Genomic DNA, 18162 nt, shown 5'->3' with positions numbered 1-18162 from the left:
TTCTTCAGCAAAGTCATTCGTTTGTTTAGTAAGAGGCTGACATGGTTCTTAGTAATATCTGACCGTGAAAATGCCAAGCTGTCCTCCTCCATAGGGGAATGTTGCCCAGTTCCTCCCAGCGATTACTGGAGACATTCCGATGAGAATGAGAACCTACTTCCATCTGAGTACAAAAGAGCAAAAGCGGTAGAAATGTTAACACAAGGGGAAAAGCAAGATTTTGCTGAAAGTGGGAATACTTTTTTTAAAAGCCTCCATGTTTCGATTATTCATTGTCACTGGGTTTTGAAGAATAACCTTTATATATTGAATCTGTGCCAGTAATACCTTCTGTGGTTTGTGTTACTAATTTCTGTTTGAAATAAGCAAAAGCCTTAAGGTTTGAAATAGCTTATTGCATTTCTTTGTGGATCGTACCAATGACAGATCCCTAAACCATGAAGACAAATAAAGGGGAAAGAACAGGCAATGGGGTGGTGTGAAATCCGAGGTATTAAAACAATTGCTATGAAACCGATTCCCCTTCATGACAGCCGAACGTATGGCTCGTTTTTACCGTTTTCCTTGGTCTCCCTCAGACTCCCATTCTCTTATCACCAACATTACTCGCCATTTTGATGTTTGCTTCTCGTGGAATATTTAATAGGTTAACCAGAATGCAAGGAGACAAGTCGTCCTGTCGTCAGGGACAGAATTCAATGCTGTCAAATCCCTTATGTTGGGGACAATTTTAGGTAAGTGTCAGAAAGAGCATCGTCCCCCACGCCCACCCCGACATGGGTCGGAAGTGTCAGGTTGCAAACTCGGGGAGGGTTCATGAGGCTGAACGAGGCTCCTTGTCGCATTCGTGGTTTCCCAGCAAGTGACAATCAAGGTAGAAGCGGCCCTCTTGTCCGCGTGTGCCTGTAATCGCCAGTGAGGGCTGTCTGCTAGGGGAGCCGCGGTGACCCCGGAGAAGTGTCTGCACACGTGCCCTCTCGCTTGGCAGTCAAGCGGAATGAAACTTGGTATTTTTATAACAATCGAGGAAAGGCAAAATCAAAGCAGGTGTCACGTTCACAAATTGTATATTAATCAGGGGTCAAATGCAGAAACCACCCAATGGTAAATACAGATTTACATTTACAAGAAGAAAGGACTCACATTTTCTCTGAGCAAGTGAGTACGTGTTGGCGGTAGGCCGGGCCCTGCTCTGAGATGTGTTCAGTGCTCCCAGCTACCCTTGGAAGGTCAGGATCTGAAGACCCCCACGCCCCCATAGAGCTGGCAAAAGCAAACTCGACTACTCAAGCATCAAATTATCTCTGCCTTTGTTTCCCCCCTTGTCACCAAGAATTAGATTGAAATACAAATAACGTTTGAAAGGTATTTTTTCCTTTTGATTGTTTCTATTGTAAACTGTATGTGCTGTCGATATAAAAAGTTATTTGGGAGAAATCCTCTTGTGGTCTTGGGTAGAATTTCTGCTCTGGTACGTGACACTCATCTGGCTGTGTTCGGACCGAGATAATTCATGGACTCTTTACTACCTTTTCAGCCATTTGTACCTTGATTCTTTGATCATTTCTTCCATCCCTGACACATAAAACATCCCACAGACGCTGGAGATTTAGAGACGGCCCATGAGTGCACGTTCAAAATAGGGTGAGAAGCATAGTAATTGTTAAAATGGTGACATTTTTCTAAAAGATGATGGGCAATAAAATGATGAGTTCTTATTTTTCAGAGGAAATGGGGCAGATCGCGGCGCGCCCTTGTAAATGGTAGACGCAGATGCGCATCGTTTAGATGGTAGAGGGGACAGGAAGCTCCGAGTGGGTCCTGGGAGTTACAGGTGCGGTTTAAGCCGGTGAGGCAGGGTCCCAGGGTTCTTTGCTGTGAAAACATAGTCTTGGCATCGTGTAATGGATACCAACTTTGGGCCAAAGTGGTCCTGCTTTCTAACTGTGCCTTAGTGTGGATAAAGAGTCGGGCCCCATGATGTGTCGGCAGAAAGGCTTTGGTGAGGCTCGCCGTTCCTGCCCCCTCCGCACGTGCCGTGTGGGCCTCCAGCAGCTGCCGCAGGAGTGCAGATGAGTACAGTTGTTCCCCTCGGGCGCCGGGAGAAGTCTGTAGCTCAAACAGCCCATGGGAGAGGGAGGGGAACAGCTCAGTCTCTAATGTGCGACTTCAGGTATGTTTTCTAGGCATTTCTGGACATCCATGTTTTTGTGATATGAGTAGATTTTTAAAATTCTTTTTTTAAAAGTTTTTATTTAAATTCTAGTTGGCTGACATACAGTGTAATATTAATTTCAGGTGTAGAATTTAGTGATTCATGAGTTAGATACAACACCCAGTAAGTTTTTTTTTTTTTAATTCTATTTAGAACAGTGGCAAAAAAAAAAAAAAAAAAAAAGGGTGGGGGAGGTTTGCCTGGGTGGCTGAGTCGTTAAGCATCTGCCTTCGGCTCAGGTCATGATCCCAGGGTCCTGGGATCGAGCCCTGCATCTGGCTCTCTGCTCAGTGGGAAGCCGGTTTCTCCCGCTCCTACTCCCCCTGCTTGTGTTCCGTCTCCCACTGTTTCTCTGTCAAATAAATTTAAAAACCAAAACCAAAACCAAAACCAAACCAAACCAAACCAAAAACAGTGACATGGTACAGAAAACCCACAAGAACTGGGAAAACAGTGGCAAGAGACAAGGTCCTCCTCTGGCTTTGACCCGTGAGAGCAACAGTATACAATAGTGGGAAGAGGTTATGAAGTTCCTAAACAGTCAGAGCCCACGTTGCGTTTCACAGAACAGTGGGATGGAACGCCATCCTCGGCGGTCAGCTGAAGCGTACAATTTTTTATACAATCCAAGTGGAAAAGAATGTTTAATATCTAAGTAGAAAAGAATTTGCTCCCTTTTTATGTGCTGCTGAGCTCCACTCTCTGGCCTGACCGTTACCATCCATGGCTTGAACAGAGTGAGGAGTAGATCATCTTAGGGGTGTGCAAGCCTCAGAGCTCAGCTTACTTACGTGCCGGTGCGATCTGTGACTGCAGGGATGGTCCTGCCTGCCCCCAGCAGAGTCATCCCTCCGTTGTTGCTGGAGCAGGTGTCTGTGGGCACGCTTCCCGGCCAGGAGGACAGATAGGGTCAAGGAACAAAAGGAACACACCACACACTGCCTGCCCTCAGTGACTCCGGCTCTGACAGGAGAGATGAGGCAGGTTCAGAAGTGACTGTGGCACAAGGTAGGAAGTTGCCAGCAGGAAGTGTGAAATTGACAAACATTTTTAAAGACAATTTAGCTTTGGATGTATTATCTGTAAAAAGATAGGTCATGGATTATGGAAACTGATTTAATAACTAAACTGCCTTATATAAAGGGAATCATTTTAATAAAGGAGGAGAATAATACATTTTATCATATACACTTTTATTTTACTGCAAGTTCATATGCAGAGAGCAGTAGCACGGAATCGAAGATGTTAATGTTTCTATTCAAGAAAGGTCTAGTCAAAAAACATCTCTCTTGGGCTATAGAAATTAAAGTTGAAATTCAGCAATGAAGTTTATTGCCTGAAGCAACTGAGTCTAATAAAATTATAAATATTCATCTCATCTGTACCTAGAGGTACGCATCTTGATCAAAGGCTAATAAAACTTTTCGAGTTTTGGGTAACTTTATTTCAGGATAGCTTCTACTTAGCAGTTAGTAACTATGAGAAGATGACTATTTTGTGTTCAGATTTGGGAAATATAAGCTGAGCTTCCTTTCGTAAACTTGCAGTAAAATACACCAACAGACTGCCTAGTGTAGAGCCATTAATTTTCCAAAGACAGTTGTCCTGAGCTATGTCAGGCTGTCCTCCGCTTATTTTTGGTTAGCTCCTTCGACTCAACAACCTGTCCATTCAGTAAAAAAGTGTTGGGGGTCCCTGATGTGCACTTGTACTTCCCTGGGCATTTTGAGTCCCAGAAACAAGACATATTGTATCTGCCCTCAAAGTGCTCTCAGTACAGTAGGAAACATGAAGAATAAAATAGTGTTCATGACGAATCTCCTTTATCATCATTATTATTTACCCTAATATGTGTTGGGAGGAACGGTTCAGGGTCATCTTCTAAATTAACAGGATTCTCTTGCTTTTCCCGCCCTTCAGTGGTCTTATTAATGACGACTACTCAGGTCAAGTGCTCCCGGTCACTATAAAATAATTTTAGTAAAATCCTAGTTTAAGTGCAGATCATTAGGTTTGTAATTTTCTGTCTAGTCTTGACTTGGATATGGCCTGTAACCCTGAAGTATGAGAGCTTTAAAATACAACACCCAGTAAGGTGTCCTGGCATTTTCACTAGATTTTATTTCTCTAAAGACTTTTGTGTAAATGGTATTCTGTGGATTTTGTCTTTTGTGTATTAAAGAGCAGCAACAGCAAAGATCCCCAAAATACCAAAATGAAAATCTGTTTTGAAGGGTGCAGAGTAATGATGTGCCTTTCTCCTTCCTCCTGGGAAAGAGTACAATATGTGGAAGGTAGTTCAAGTCCGTACAGTCATGCGGATAACCTTAGTGGGGAAAAGAACCACGGAAGGATCTTGTGTTGAAATGGAACTCCATATATGAGAATCGGGTTATAAATAATGTGGGAGTTACTTACTGATGCCTTCATGGACAGACTACAGTTTGGATATTAAAAACTCCATTGACTTCTGTGATGTATGTTTTGTCTTTGCTCTGCTCTGCCTAAGAATTTATCTCATTTGGAAGGAAAGTCATAGGGTGGAAGACAAAAAGTTTATATAATTTTAGCAATGTGAATACAAATGCAAAGATCCTCAACAAAATATTACCAAATCGAATCCGGTAAAATCTAATCCAGTAACACAAACAAATTGTTATACATGACCAGATAAGATTTATCCTAGGAATTTAAGGTTGGGTCAGCAGATAAAAACAATCAATGTAAAACAGCATATTAATAGAATAAAGGACAAAAACCACGTGGTTGCCTCAATAGGCACAGAAACAGCATTTGAAAAAAATCCACTGTGCTTTCATTAAAAAAAAAACCAAAAAAACAAAAACAAAGTAGGATTAGAAAGAAACCTCCTCGCATGAAAAAAGACAGCTACAAAAACTCCATGCCTGGGCACCTGGGTGGCTCAGTGGGTTAAGCCTCTGCCTTCGGCTTACGTCATGATTCCAGAGTCCTGAGATCGAGCCCTGCATGGGGCTCTCTGCTCATCGGGGACCCTGCTTCCTCCTCTCTCTCTGGCTGCCTCTCTGCCTACTTGTGATCTCTGTCTGTCAAATAAAAACAAAACAAAACAAAACAAAATTCCATGTCTGACATTACACTTAATGGAAAATAATGGAAATCTTTCCCTAAGATCAGGAATAAGATAAGGATGTCTACTCTCACCACCTTCCTTCAGGATTGTAGTACAGGTTTGAGTGAGGGCTACAAGGCAAGAACAAAAGAGTAAAAAGTACCCAGAATAAAAAGGAAGAAGTAAAACTAACTCTATTTGTAGGGAATGGGATCTTGTAAGGAATCCATGGAAAAAGCTAATGGAGATAGTACACAGTTGGAGCAAGGATATAAGATCAACATACAGAAATTTATTGTATTTTTATACTAGCAATGAATAATACAAAAATGAAATGAAGACCAAAATGTAAATCCCACTTAAAGTAGCATCAGAAAGAATAAAATACCTTGGAATAACTTGAACAGAAGAGGTGTGAGACGCCTACGCTGGAAACTATGAAACACTGCTGGAAGGAATTATGGAAGATTCACGGGAACGGAAAGACATCCGTGTTCGTGGACCGGAAGTGTTAACGTTGCTAAGTGGTGGGGCTCCCCAAATTGATCTACAGGTTCAATACAATTCCAATCCAAGTCCAATTGACAAGTCGATCCCAAATGCATACGGAAATGTGAGGGACTCCAATTAGCCGAAACCATGTTGAAAAGAAAAGTGAAGCTGGAGTTCTCACCTTGGATTTTAAGACTTGGTACAAAGCCATGGTGTCAAAACTGTGTGCTGTTGGCATGAGGACAAACATATTGACCAACGGAGTAGATGAGAGTCGAGAAGTCAAACTATTTATCATCAGTTGACAGTAGACATGGTTGCTGGGCCCATCCAGGGGAGGAAGACTCGTGTCTTAAACAAATGGGACAGAGCCAACAGGTTAAAAAAGTGACCTTGACCCTACCTCACACCATTTAGAAAAATTAACTCAAAATGAATGATACTCCTCCAGGTAGGAGCTACATTTATAAAACTCTTAGACCAAACTATGGTTGTGCATTTTTGTGACCTTGGCTTAGGCACTGGTTTCTTAGAGAAGGCTTCCCAAAAGCCTTGGGTTAGATCATCGTTTATTAAAAGCACAAACAGAAAGAGGAAAATATATGTCAGACTTCCTCAAAATTAGAACCTTAGTCATTCAAAAGACACTACTAAAAAAGTAAAAAGGCAATCCACAAAATGAGGTTAAACATTCACAAGTCGGGCATCTCATAAGAATTTTTTTTTTACAAATAACATTTTATTTATTTATTTTTTATTTCTTTTCAGTGTACCAGAATTCAATGTTTATGTACCACACCCAGTGCTCCATGCAATACATGCCCTCCATAATACCCACCACCTGGCTCCCCCAACCTCCCACCCCCAGCCCCTCCAAAACCCTCAGTTTGTTTTTCAGAGTCCACAGTCTCTCATGGTTCATCTCCCCCCCCCAATTTCCCCCAACTCCCTTCTCTCCATCTCCCCATGTCCTCTGTGTTATTCCTTATGCTCCACAAGTAAGTGAAACCATAGGATGATTGACTCTCTCTGCTTGACTTATTTCACTCAGCATAATCTCTTCTAGTCCTGTCCATGTTGATACAAAAGTTGGGTATTCCTCCTTTCTGATGGAGGCATAATACTCCATAGTGTATGTGGACCACATCGTCCTTATCCATTTGTCTGTTGAAGGGCATCTTGGTTCTTTCCACAGTTTGGCAACCGTGGCCATTGCTGCTATGAACATTGGGGTACAGATGGCCCTTCTTTTCACTCCATCTGTATCTTTGGGGTAAATACCCAGTAGTGCAATTGCAGGGTCATAGAGAGGCTCTATTTTTAATTTCTTAAGGAATCTCCACACTGTTTTCCAAAGTGGCTGCACCAACTTACATTCCCACCAACAGTGTAAGAAGGTTCCCCTTTCTCCACATCCTCTCCAACACACATTGTTTCCTGTCTTGCTAATTTTGGTCATTCTAACTGGTGTAAGTTGGTATCCCAATGTGGTTTTGATTTGAATCTCCCTGATGGCTAGTGATGATGAACATTTTTTCATGTGTCTGATAGCCATTTGTATGTCTTCATTGGAGAAGTGTCTGTTCATATCTCCTGCCCATTTTTTGATATGATTGTCTGTTTTGTGTGTGTTGAGTTTGAGAAGTTCTTTATAGATCCTGGATATCAACCTTTAGTCTGTAGTGTCATTTGCAAATATCTTCTCCCATTCCGTGGGTTGCCTCTTTGTTTTGTTGACTGTTTCCTTTGCTGAGCAGAAGTTTTGATCTTGATGAAGTCCCCAAAATTCATTTTTGTTTTTGTTTCCTTTGCCTTTGGAGACATATCTTGAAAGAAGTTGTTGTGGCTGATGTTGAAGAGGTTACTGCCTATGTTCTCCTCTAGGATTCTGATGGATTCCTGCCTTACTTTGAGGTCTTTTATCCATTTTGAGTTTACCTTTGTGTATGGTGTAAGAGAATGGTCAAGTTTCATTCTTCTACACATAGATGTCCAATTGTCCCAGCACCATTTATCGAAGAGACTGTCTTTTTTCCACTGTATATTTGTTCCTGCTTTGTTGGAGAATATTTGACCATAAAGTTGAGAGTCCATATCTGGGCTCTCTACTCTGTTCCACTGGTCTATGTGCCTGTTTTTATGCCAGTACCATGCTGTCTTGGTGATCACAGCTTTGTAGTAAAGCTTGAAATCAGGCAACATGATGCCCCCAGTTTTGTTTTTCTTTTTCAACATTTCTTTAACAATTCAGGGTCTCTTCTGATTCCATATAAATTTTAGGATTGTTTGCTCCAGCTTCATAAGACATTTTTGTGCAGAGTGTATACAGAGCTTTCACAACCAAACAAAAAGACAAATGACCCAATTTAAAAATGGTCAAAAGATCTGGTCAAAGGCCAAAATCAAAGACATTTCTTTGAAGAAGATTTACCAAAGACCAATATGAAAAGATGCTCGAGATTATTAGCCCGCAAGGGAATGCAAATTTAAACCACAAGATATCACTAAAAAACCGTAACAAGTGGAGGAGGTGGAGGAATTTGAGCGCTTGTGCATTGGTGATGGGAACGTAAAATGTGTGGCCACCATGGAAAACCAGTTTGGCAGTTTATCTGGAAGTTAAACACGGAGTTACCATAGGACCACTCCTAGGTATATACCGAGGAGAACTGAAAACATATGTTCAGACATGAAAGGTGTACGCAAATCCCCATAGCTGTGTTCTCCACTAATAACTCAGCATGGGAATAACCCCAGTGACTATCGACGAGGTGATACAGCGTTACGTTTTGTGCCAGTGTTTCACTGTATGCCACAAACAAAAGTGAAATATTGGCCATAAAATGTAATGAAGTAGCAACACAGGCTACAAATGGGTGAAAACATGATGCTAAATAAATGAGGATAAATACCGAAAGTCACTTATGGTATGACTTATTTTGTATGAAATGTCCAGAATAGGCAAATCATAGAAACAGAAAATTTAGGTTTGCCCAGGGCTGAGAGGGGTAGGAATGGGAAGTGGAATCTAATGTGTACTGGGTTTCTTTAGGAGAGATAGAAAGATTCTGCGAGTGAATACTGGTAATGGTTTTACAACTGTGTAAATGTACAAAATCCCCCTGAATTGCATACCTTAAAAGGGTCAGTCTTATGGTATGTGAATTATATCTCAATAATAATATTAAAAAACTATTAGAGATTAATTTCTTTTGCCGATGCCTCTTCTGCACACGCAGCCGGGAGAGGTGAGTGGTGAGTCGTAACTGGGTGTCTATTCTGAAGTGTGAATGAGCGTGTTCAAGAACAGGGTGTGATGGGAGGCGGGGAGGGAAGTGGAAGGGCTCAGGGTTCAGGACTGCCGAAGTGGGCAGAGCCACATCAGGACGGGCTGCACAGTTGTGAAGAAGACGGAGGAACTAAGAGCAGCAATTGCGTGGAGTTCTGATGTGATCACCTTGTTGGGTGAAAGAGTGGCGGAGACTGCCTACGTGTCATTACATGAAGAGTCTGTATTATATAGTAAGGACTAGTGCTCCAGGAAGTGCCTACTGGCATTGCTCGATCTGGGCACATCGGGTCCCAGATCACCCCTGATTTCTTCTCTGGTGCTAGCTGCAAGCGCTGGCGGAGGCTGGTGCTCGGTGGGCGTGTGTTTTGGGGAGGAAGGAATAATTCATCCACCTCTTTCTCACTCTGAAAATCAGGGCCCCCTGGCTCGGAATTGTTGGAAAGACGGACTCGTTTTCTAATTATGTCATTTATCTAGAATTTAAAAAAAAGTTTGACTTCCGGAGGGAAGGTCAGCATTGCTAAGCCTGGTTATACCTATCCTCAGTGCCCCTCATGGAGCAGGGGATGGGCTGGATGGTTGGGCCACGTTCCTTCTGCCATGGTTAGGGAGAGAGACTTCTTCCTACATTCTGTGTGGGGCCAGATCATGAGCCTGCAGGTCCGCTGCCGGGTATGGGGCAGAAAAGATGCAGCCTCTAGCTTGCCAGGACCCCCATACCGTCTAAGATCCTCAGCCACGGAGTTCTCACTAGCAGAATGATAGATCAACAGCTAAAAAGATGATGTCACCCCTAAGAAGATGGGGAGGAGGACCGAAGACAAAAGTACAATTCCCACATCAAAATAGAGCCATTAAAGAAGACAGAACACAACCTCGATGAGACTTGGCACTCAAGGACGCTTGAAAAAGTCACACCAACTCTAGGGGTTAAAGTAAATACGGATTTTCATGATTTCACAGGGTTATCTGAAGGAGAGAATCATCACTGGTTATCACTAGACAGTGGTCTGGAATATTATAGAGATGGGCTATCTCAAACCGCAGAGAAAAAAAGATTAAGAGAGAGAAATTAGAAGGGAAAATAAGAGAAAACCTAACAGGAATAATTAGAGATGCAGAAACAGAACTGGAAGCAAAGACAGTAATTATGCATGAAAAAAAAAATCTCTGAGCTAAAGGAAAACTGGAGATGCAGATTGAAAGAACGCATCAATTCCGTTGAGAAAAGACGTACAACTGGGAAAATTTCCGAATTGCAAAACCCACAGAGAAAAATCCTCCAAACTTACCACACGGAAGTTACTACAATGAAAAAATAATGATTGTGGCATCAGCATCTAACTTCTCATTTGTTACAGCGGGATAAGAAAATGATGTGGATTATCGTTGGTATGGCTGAGGAATGAGCCACAATGCAAGCATCTAATATATAATGTATTTGACAAGGTTAAAAAAAGATATTTTGGGTAACAAGGAAGGATAGAGATTAAATATGGACCGTGCCTCCCATCTGAGGAAAATACTAGAGAATTATTCCAGTCAAAAAACGAATCACAATGGGGCGCCTGGGTGGCTCAGTGGGTTAAAGCCTCTGCCTTTGGCTCAGGTCATGATCCCAGGGTCCTGGGATCGAGCCCCGCATTGGGCTCTCTGCTCCGCAGGGAGCCTGCTTCCTCCTCTTTCTCTGCCTGCCTCTCTGCCTACTTGTGATCTCTGTCTGTCAAATAAATAAATAAATAATCTTTAAAAAAAAAAAAAAAAGAATCACAAGCATGACCTCAGGATGGAAAATATGAAGGCAGCAGGAAGCAGTGAGCAGTAAAGTTGCATGTATCTTGGTACCCTGTATGCATACAAAGTCATGGCTACCGCTGTGGGGTTAATAACAGGCTAGGGGGGCACACAAGCCCACCCACACATGCCCATACCCACAATCAAGTATGTATAAATGTCAAGTACAAGTTCTTGATTGCAATACAGCGTTCTACCGGCGTTCCTTTCTTGAATAATAGCACTGCCTGTAGACATTTTAAAATTTATCTTTAAAATGAATTTCACAAAGTTAGTCCAATTAGTGAGTAAGATGCATGTCTGCCCAGGATTGATTCTGTGACCCTAGCCTGGTAGCGCTCGTGTCAGACTTTGACCAGGAAAGCGAGTGTTGTCCGGTTCCTCTTTTGGCTCAGCGGCTGGGACTTTTAATTGGCCTGTGGTGTTTTGTTTTTGTTTTTAGTATTGTAGCGTTGTGGCAGTCCTATGTTACTATCACAGCGTTTTCCTGTTTTAGTTCTTCTTGACATTCTTTGAAGTATATTCAAGCAAGGATACCTTTCTTTATGGAATATATGTTGTCTGAATGCAAAAAAAAGTGGCCTTTAAAGAACTCTATTTTTAATTTTTTTAATTTATTTTTTATTTGAGGGAAAGAGAGTGTGCATAAGGGCTGGGGATGGGGGGAGGTCAGTTGGAGAGGGAAGAGCAGACTCCCCGCAGAGCAGGGGGCACGAAGGGGCTCAACCCCAGGACCCCTAGATCCTGACCTGAGCCAAAGGCCGACCCTTAACCGACGGAGCCACCTGGGTGCCCCAGAAGAGCTCTTTAATCTAAAGTGATCGTTCAACTGAGTTGTCTCCAGCTGGCTTACTTCACTGTAAGAATCTACCTGGAATTCATCATACATAAGCCTCCTTGACGCCTCATGATCAGGCTGGCCAAGAGAGCTGTGTGTTTCAGAGAGTTGTTTATTAGGATTGTAACAGTGTAAACATGCCCCTCATTGTAGTTGCTTTTAGAGGTCTTTTACATAGCACTTAGAGTACCCCTCGAAAACTCAAAAGAAGCAAACACTACCCCTAAGAGTGTATCCACAACATCAAGAGGGACGGATCACAGCTGAGATTCTCAGGTTCAACTTAAAGGCCCGCTATCACACTAACCAAAAACACTTGTAGAGCCGCACATATATTCTAGAGAAGGTAGAGCATTCATTCTAAATATAGTGTAACGATCCCCATTTACCCATCCCTTAATGCGAGCAATTACAAACATGTCCAAAAGCCACTGGCAGGATAGAGAGAATATCCTGTTGAAAAGGGGGTTCCTGTGACCAGCCTGGGTCCAGGTCGCCCCACGTGAGAGACATTCAGACATTTCTGAAGTCTAATGTGAACTGGCCTCCAGCAGGAATAAAAACACTCGCGGCATGACATTGCGAGCATTAAATTCTCACCTCTGCAAATGACCCCCCCCATGGTGTCCGGCCTGCGGAGGGCACCGGGTGAATTCTCGGTTGCTGTGTATGGTTGGTAGGAGATGTCACCCGACTAGTGGACACACTGAAGCAGGGAGGGGGTCAGACGCAGATGCCCCGGGTCCCCACACTGAGGCGCCTTCCCTGCGCATCCATGACACGTCTGAAGCCTGCGCGGAACTGGGCCCGGTCAGATTTGGGGCGCACTGAGCAAGTGCAGGGTAGGAGCTCATCGTCCCCGAGGTGAAGGGATTGGCGCTCTGCCCTCGTGGGTCCGTCGCGGCCCTTCTCCCGCTAACCCACCTCGGTCAGATCCGAGCCGGGTCGGGGGCTAGGACGGGGCGCCAGCCCAGACGTACGGGAAGGAGACAGAGCCCACCGCTGTGACGCGGGAAAGGCCGCGGGAGGTGGGGTTCCCCGGGGGCGGCTGCGGCTGGGGCTGGGCCCCTGTGGGGCTGAGAGCCGGGCCAGAGTCAAGTGTAAATGGGGAGGTTAGAACGCCCCAGGGATTCCCAGAGCACTGTGGTCCCCACGCGCAGGTGACGCGCAGGTGACATTTCACTGTGACCGCCTCGATTACCGGCCACAGATCGTGTTACAAAATCCTGCCGTGATCTCTGAAACCCAACGGCAGAGGGCGGGGTCCTTTGTTGGGCGGGACTGCACCCGGGGTCGCCTCGGCCTGTCCGCGCGCAGAGCTGGCGCCCGCCGGTCACTAGCGGGGGCCGCAGGGACGGCCCTGCCTGTCTTGCCCTACGGAAGGAAGGGCCGACGGTTCGGAGGGCGGGTCGGTTGGTGGCGGCCCCGCAGACGCGGGCCAGGCCTGCGCCCCCCGCGCCCTAACGCGTGCCCCGCTTGTCTGCCCGCAGAGCCCCCCGGCGCGGACCCGGACACGCTGCGGGCCGGCGCGCGCGGCTTCACCGGCTGCCTGTCGGCCGTGCGCTTCGGCCCCGCCGCTCCGCTCAAGGCTGCGCTGCGCCCCGGCGGCCCCGTCGCGGTCACCGTGCGCGGACACGTGGCCGCCGCGTCCCGGTGCGCGGAGTCCGCGGGGCTCGGAGCCCCGGCGCGGGAGGCCACCCGCCCGCTCGCAGGTGGCGCAGGTACGTGCCCCTCCGCCCGCGGTCGCGCTCGCCGCCCGCGGTCCCCCACCCCGTCTGCACCCCGGGGCTGCCCAGGCCCTCGGTGGGGTCACCTGGCCCTGCTCTGGTCTGGGTTTCCTGCTCCTTCCCGCCCCGCGGGGCTCTGCTCTCCTGTCGGACGTTTGCGGATGTCGCCAAAGTCCTCCTCCCTCGGCCTCTGTCCTTCTCCCTTTCTCTGCTGTAGGTGGTTCTGGACCGACAGACGGGGGAGAGCCCTTAGTCAGCGCTGACAGAAGTGGCCCTGCCGTCATCGGAGGTAACAGGGCTGTGAACGACCCGGGCCTCGGCGCTGCTGTCACCGCGGGCAAAACCCGTGTCCGGGGTCCGAGCTGAGGGCCGAGGTCAACGGCAGGACACCCCTTTGCGGGCGTTCTTCACGGGCTTGTCCCCGTGTCGGCCTCTGCCGGGGCTGAGTGGGGCTGAGTAGGGGGAACGCATGGTTGCGCGGAGACGCTCTTTAAAGGATAGTTGCCAAACTACAGAGTAATAAGGTTTTTCATTTGAAAATACCCATTCATATCTCTCAGGAGATCATATATACACATGTACGTATATGACATATTCACCTTTACTTCTTTGAACCGAAATAGCCACGGACCTCTCAGTCCATTCGCCCAAAACTTTTAAAAATAATATTACAAGTAAAGCATTAAGTGAGTTTAGAACCACCTAAACTATGCAAATTGTCATTTTCATAAACATAAAGATAGAAAACCTAAAGATTTTTCTAAACATAAATATACGGAACTGATTCCTGGTGTCATTCTTATCTTAGATTTATATATATATTTATTTATATTTCTAAATGTAACTATTGACATGTATTTGTACTACATATACATGTTCAGTGTCACATGTATTCTATACATGTGACGGTAAAACCGGATATAACACAGCTCTTTAAAGCAAAGTCCTATAGATAAACCATATATGTATTTAAATATATATTCACATATAATGTATATCTATATTTTCTATGTACTTACATATATTTGAAGAGGTACAAGTAGTTCCATCTTAAACATCTCCCACTGTATTCTCTGAAACAGAATTTATTTAGGCCTGCTTTAAAAAATGAATATTCAAGTCTCCTCCTTATGACTCAGGGAACGCTTACATTTATTTTCTTGGACTACTGGAATGTGTCCGTTGCAAACTCTACCGGCTAGGAGGGAGCGAGCTGCTCTCCGTCCCACGGCTATTCCAGATAAGGGAGGTCGTCCCCAAGCTGGGGGACGCAGGTGGGTGTCCACTTCTCAGGCAGACCAGACTGCATCTGCCCACTGGGTTTCTGTTCATCAAGATGCCAGTTTTCTCCAGACTATTAGGAAGGTACTCAGACATTTTCAAGTGCTGACCAAATCTGTGTAAGAATGTGAACTTGCCCACTCCCATCTTAACCACTTCTGTTTTTCTAATGAATGAGGTATAGGATCTTCTGATTTCACAACTCCAGGAACAAAGAAACATGTATGTTATTTATAATATACACCTAAAAGGGATACTTTTGTGTTAAAATATAAATCAAGTCTTAATCATGAACTGTTCTAATTTATTTTGAATGAGAAGACTTCAGTATAAAATAAATCGACTTCAATGTGATTCATGTTTTTGAAATAGGAATCAAAGTCCAAACATGCGAAATGTCATGGTTGGTGCCATGTGTGCCATGTGTAGAGAGAGCAACGATGGTAGTCAGGTTGGTGCTAGAACAGAAGATGTGGTCTTTGGAGCTTTATCGCCTTTAGTTAAATAACACTGGCAAGTCATACAAAGTAAATAAGTTGCACCAATATTATTCCCCTCAGAAATCTTGCTTGGCTCCTGATAGATGGGAGGGAGAATCGGAGCACACGGGTGTGAGGGAGGCAACAACTCAGGTGACAGGCCCCTGCAACTCACTTGGCTCTGCCTTCAACCTGTGCGGTGGCTGGCTGCGGCGTGGTGTGTCAGCTGCCAAGTATATTGAGCTGCAGTGCGGAGTCCTGGGTGGACTCCTCAGCCCCGTGTCCGAATGACCACAGACCGTACCACGTGTAAAGTACTTAGTCCGGTTAAAGAACCACCCCGGCGGGTGGGTTTCTCCACATGCTGCGCTCCCTCCCCTCTCCTCTTGCAAACAAAGGGAATAATACAGGAAGGAGAATTAACCTAAATCATGTCACACCTGGTACACTGGAGCTCATGGAGCGTTTCTTGCCAAGGGATCCATCGGGTCGATGGGCAGGCAGAGAAGGACACAGATGTGTAGATGGACGGAGAGGCAGACAGACCTAAGTGCTTGTCACAAACGCATTCACACTGGGATTGCTGAAAGGAAGGTATGGAAGGCATCGGATGCATCAGTCACATCATCTCAGTCTCTTCAGAGAGCGGATGAAGACAGAGGTTGCTCTAGGACCCTACCAAGTCTCACAGAACGAACAAACTAGTACTCAGTTACATACATAATAACATCGTGGGTGTTTGAGGGTAACGGTGACAGTGACTGGATAATCAAGTGGCCTGACCACCGTTACTGAGTTCCTGTCCCTGACACTAAAATTGGATACAATGTAGCTCTTCAAAGCGAAGTCCTGTAACAAAACTTAAGAGTAATTAAGGCGACAACTGTTTGTTGTCAGGTGAGGTGCAAGTTGTAGTGAACGTGATGACTATTGTACTTGTTACTATTAAGCACCTTTCCAGAGGTTCTGAGCATCTGCTCAGGAATCCCTGTGACTGAAGTCACTCACCGAGCTGCGAGTCTGTTGGGCTCCATTATGCTCTTATCTCTGTCCCAGAGCATAGTGAAGAATCTTCATTTAACAACACGAATTTGGATTCACGTAACTAAACAGTAATGCATTTTCTAACATTTGCTAATTGCAGTATCAATGCCTGTGTCAGTCATCTTAAAAGTGTTTGGCTGATGAATGCTGTTTTGGTACCTCCCTGTTTGGGTATGGATTAACACTCATTCTTTAATGAATATGGCAGCTTGAGCAAACCCCTCTAGGCCTCATCAGACCGTCCCAACACTGGCAGCCCTTGAAAAAAAATCAGAGGAACTTCTAAAACAATATTGGTGTCCAAGCCTCCCACCAAAGATTCTGAGCTATCGTCTGCCGTGCAGCCAAGGTTGAGAAGCAGTGACACAACTAACACATCAGAACTTAAAGCATTACCAGCAAAAGATGTCAAATAATCTACTTTCCCTGTCCCTGAACATTGTCTCTCTTTCTACAAATTTTTAATACAGTGGTATATCGGTTATCTACTGCTGCCTGACAGATCACCACCCATGTAGAGCTTAACCCACTCCCTTTTAGTATGTCCGGGTTTCTGTGGGTCAGGAGTCTGGGCAGAGCTTAGCTGGGTCCTCTGCTCAGTGTCACAGAAGCCTGCAGTTAAGGCGTCAGCCGGCGTTGAGGTCTCGTCTGGAGACCCCTCTGGAGAAGCATCCACTTCCTTCTCCGCATGGGTGTCGACAGCATCCAGAGTCTTGTAGCTGTAGGGCCGAGAGCTTCTCAATTGTTGCCGGCTGCCCTTAGCACCTAGAGGCTGCCTGCAGTTCGATACCATGTAGGGATTCCCATATGGACTCCCGCCATGACTGCCTGCCCCCTTACCGCCTGCAGGAAGAGGCACGGTCCTGTAAGACAGGTGCTACCGTCTCACATACCTGAGTTGCACAACCAAGGCACAGCACATCACCTCTGTTGTTTTCATTGGTTAAAAACAAGCCACAGGCCCTACACACAAGCACCCGAAGGGGGTCACGCACAGGGCTTGGCCCCCAGCAGCAGAGATCACGTAAGACTCTTCTAGTCTCATAGGAGGAACTGGTGCCCTCACCACAGAGCTGTAAATCTGCACAACGTCCGCAGCAGATCTTTTTAACGTACTTGCGCATGAGCGTTTAGTTGCTCTGTGACAAGTCCATACACTCCATCCTTTTAAAATAATGAAAACGTGCTCGCTTGTGAGCATGCAGTGGGGGCATGACCTAGAGGCCACGCTGTGGTTCTGAATTTTAACAGGAGGGCACCAAGCGAAAGCCAGGCCACTAGATCTTTAGCCTAAAGGCATAAAACTGCTGGATCCAAAGGACTTGCGGACGTAGAAGTAAACTCAGTGTTCCAGGAGGCCGGTGCCCACTTTCCCGACGATGCGCGTGTGATGTGCATGAGCTTGCTCTCAGCTGCGTGAGTCCCGCACGTTGCAGGTCTGTGTTCTGACTGCGCCTCCCCCTTCTCTCACCAGGTGTGATCGCGGTGGTGGCGTTTGTCGTGCTCTGTCTCACCGCCGTAGCTGCTCGCGTTTATCAGCAGAGACGGTTGTACCAAAAAACCGAGTCAGCTGTCCCCCCGGCTGGAGACGGCGCTGAGACGGCTCTGAAGAGTGAGGTCAACGTGCAAAGCTCGGTCGGTGAGAGCCAGAGAGAGTGCTTCTTCTGAAGGGCAGCGGCGCCTCACTTCGGGCTCTGGTGATGGACTTTCTCGCTAAGCGGGGGGCTCCCAGCGGATGAAGCCCCCCCCCCCGCCCCCTAGACAGGTGGCCGTCCTGCAGCACCGTCAGCTTGCTCGCGTGCGGTCCTGGGAGGCTCTGCTCCGTGCTGCCTCATGACCGGTGTGTGTAGAAGGACTCGGCTGGGCCCGTTTACCCCTGTGCGGTGGGTCTGACTGTCGGGCCCGATCG

At 45.9% G+C, this 18162-nt stretch overlaps 1 protein-coding gene across 1 annotated transcript in view; it reads left to right on the top strand.

The window, feature by feature from the left end:
- LOC308352115 (contactin-associated protein-like 3) overlaps positions 1-17921 on the top strand; it is a gene marked incomplete at both ends in the record, with an annotated part of 187029 nt that extends 169108 nt beyond the window's left edge. The window contains 4 exons of the mRNA XM_080818171.1: positions 647-734; positions 13213-13443; positions 13667-13738; positions 17728-17921. Coding sequence (XP_080674297.1) covers positions 647-734; positions 13213-13443; positions 13667-13738; positions 17728-17921 — 585 coding nt within the window. The remainder of the gene's footprint in view (positions 1-646; positions 735-13212; positions 13444-13666; positions 13739-17727) is intronic.
- Positions 17922-18162: the final 241 nt, after the last annotated feature.

Source organism: Martes martes (assembly GCF_963455335.1).
Source record: "Martes martes genome assembly, chromosome: 11".
NCBI lineage: Eukaryota > Metazoa > Chordata > Mammalia > Carnivora > Mustelidae > Martes > Martes martes.
The sequence above is the reverse complement of the archived record's forward strand: the minus strand, read 5'-3'. Positions and strand labels throughout refer to the sequence as shown.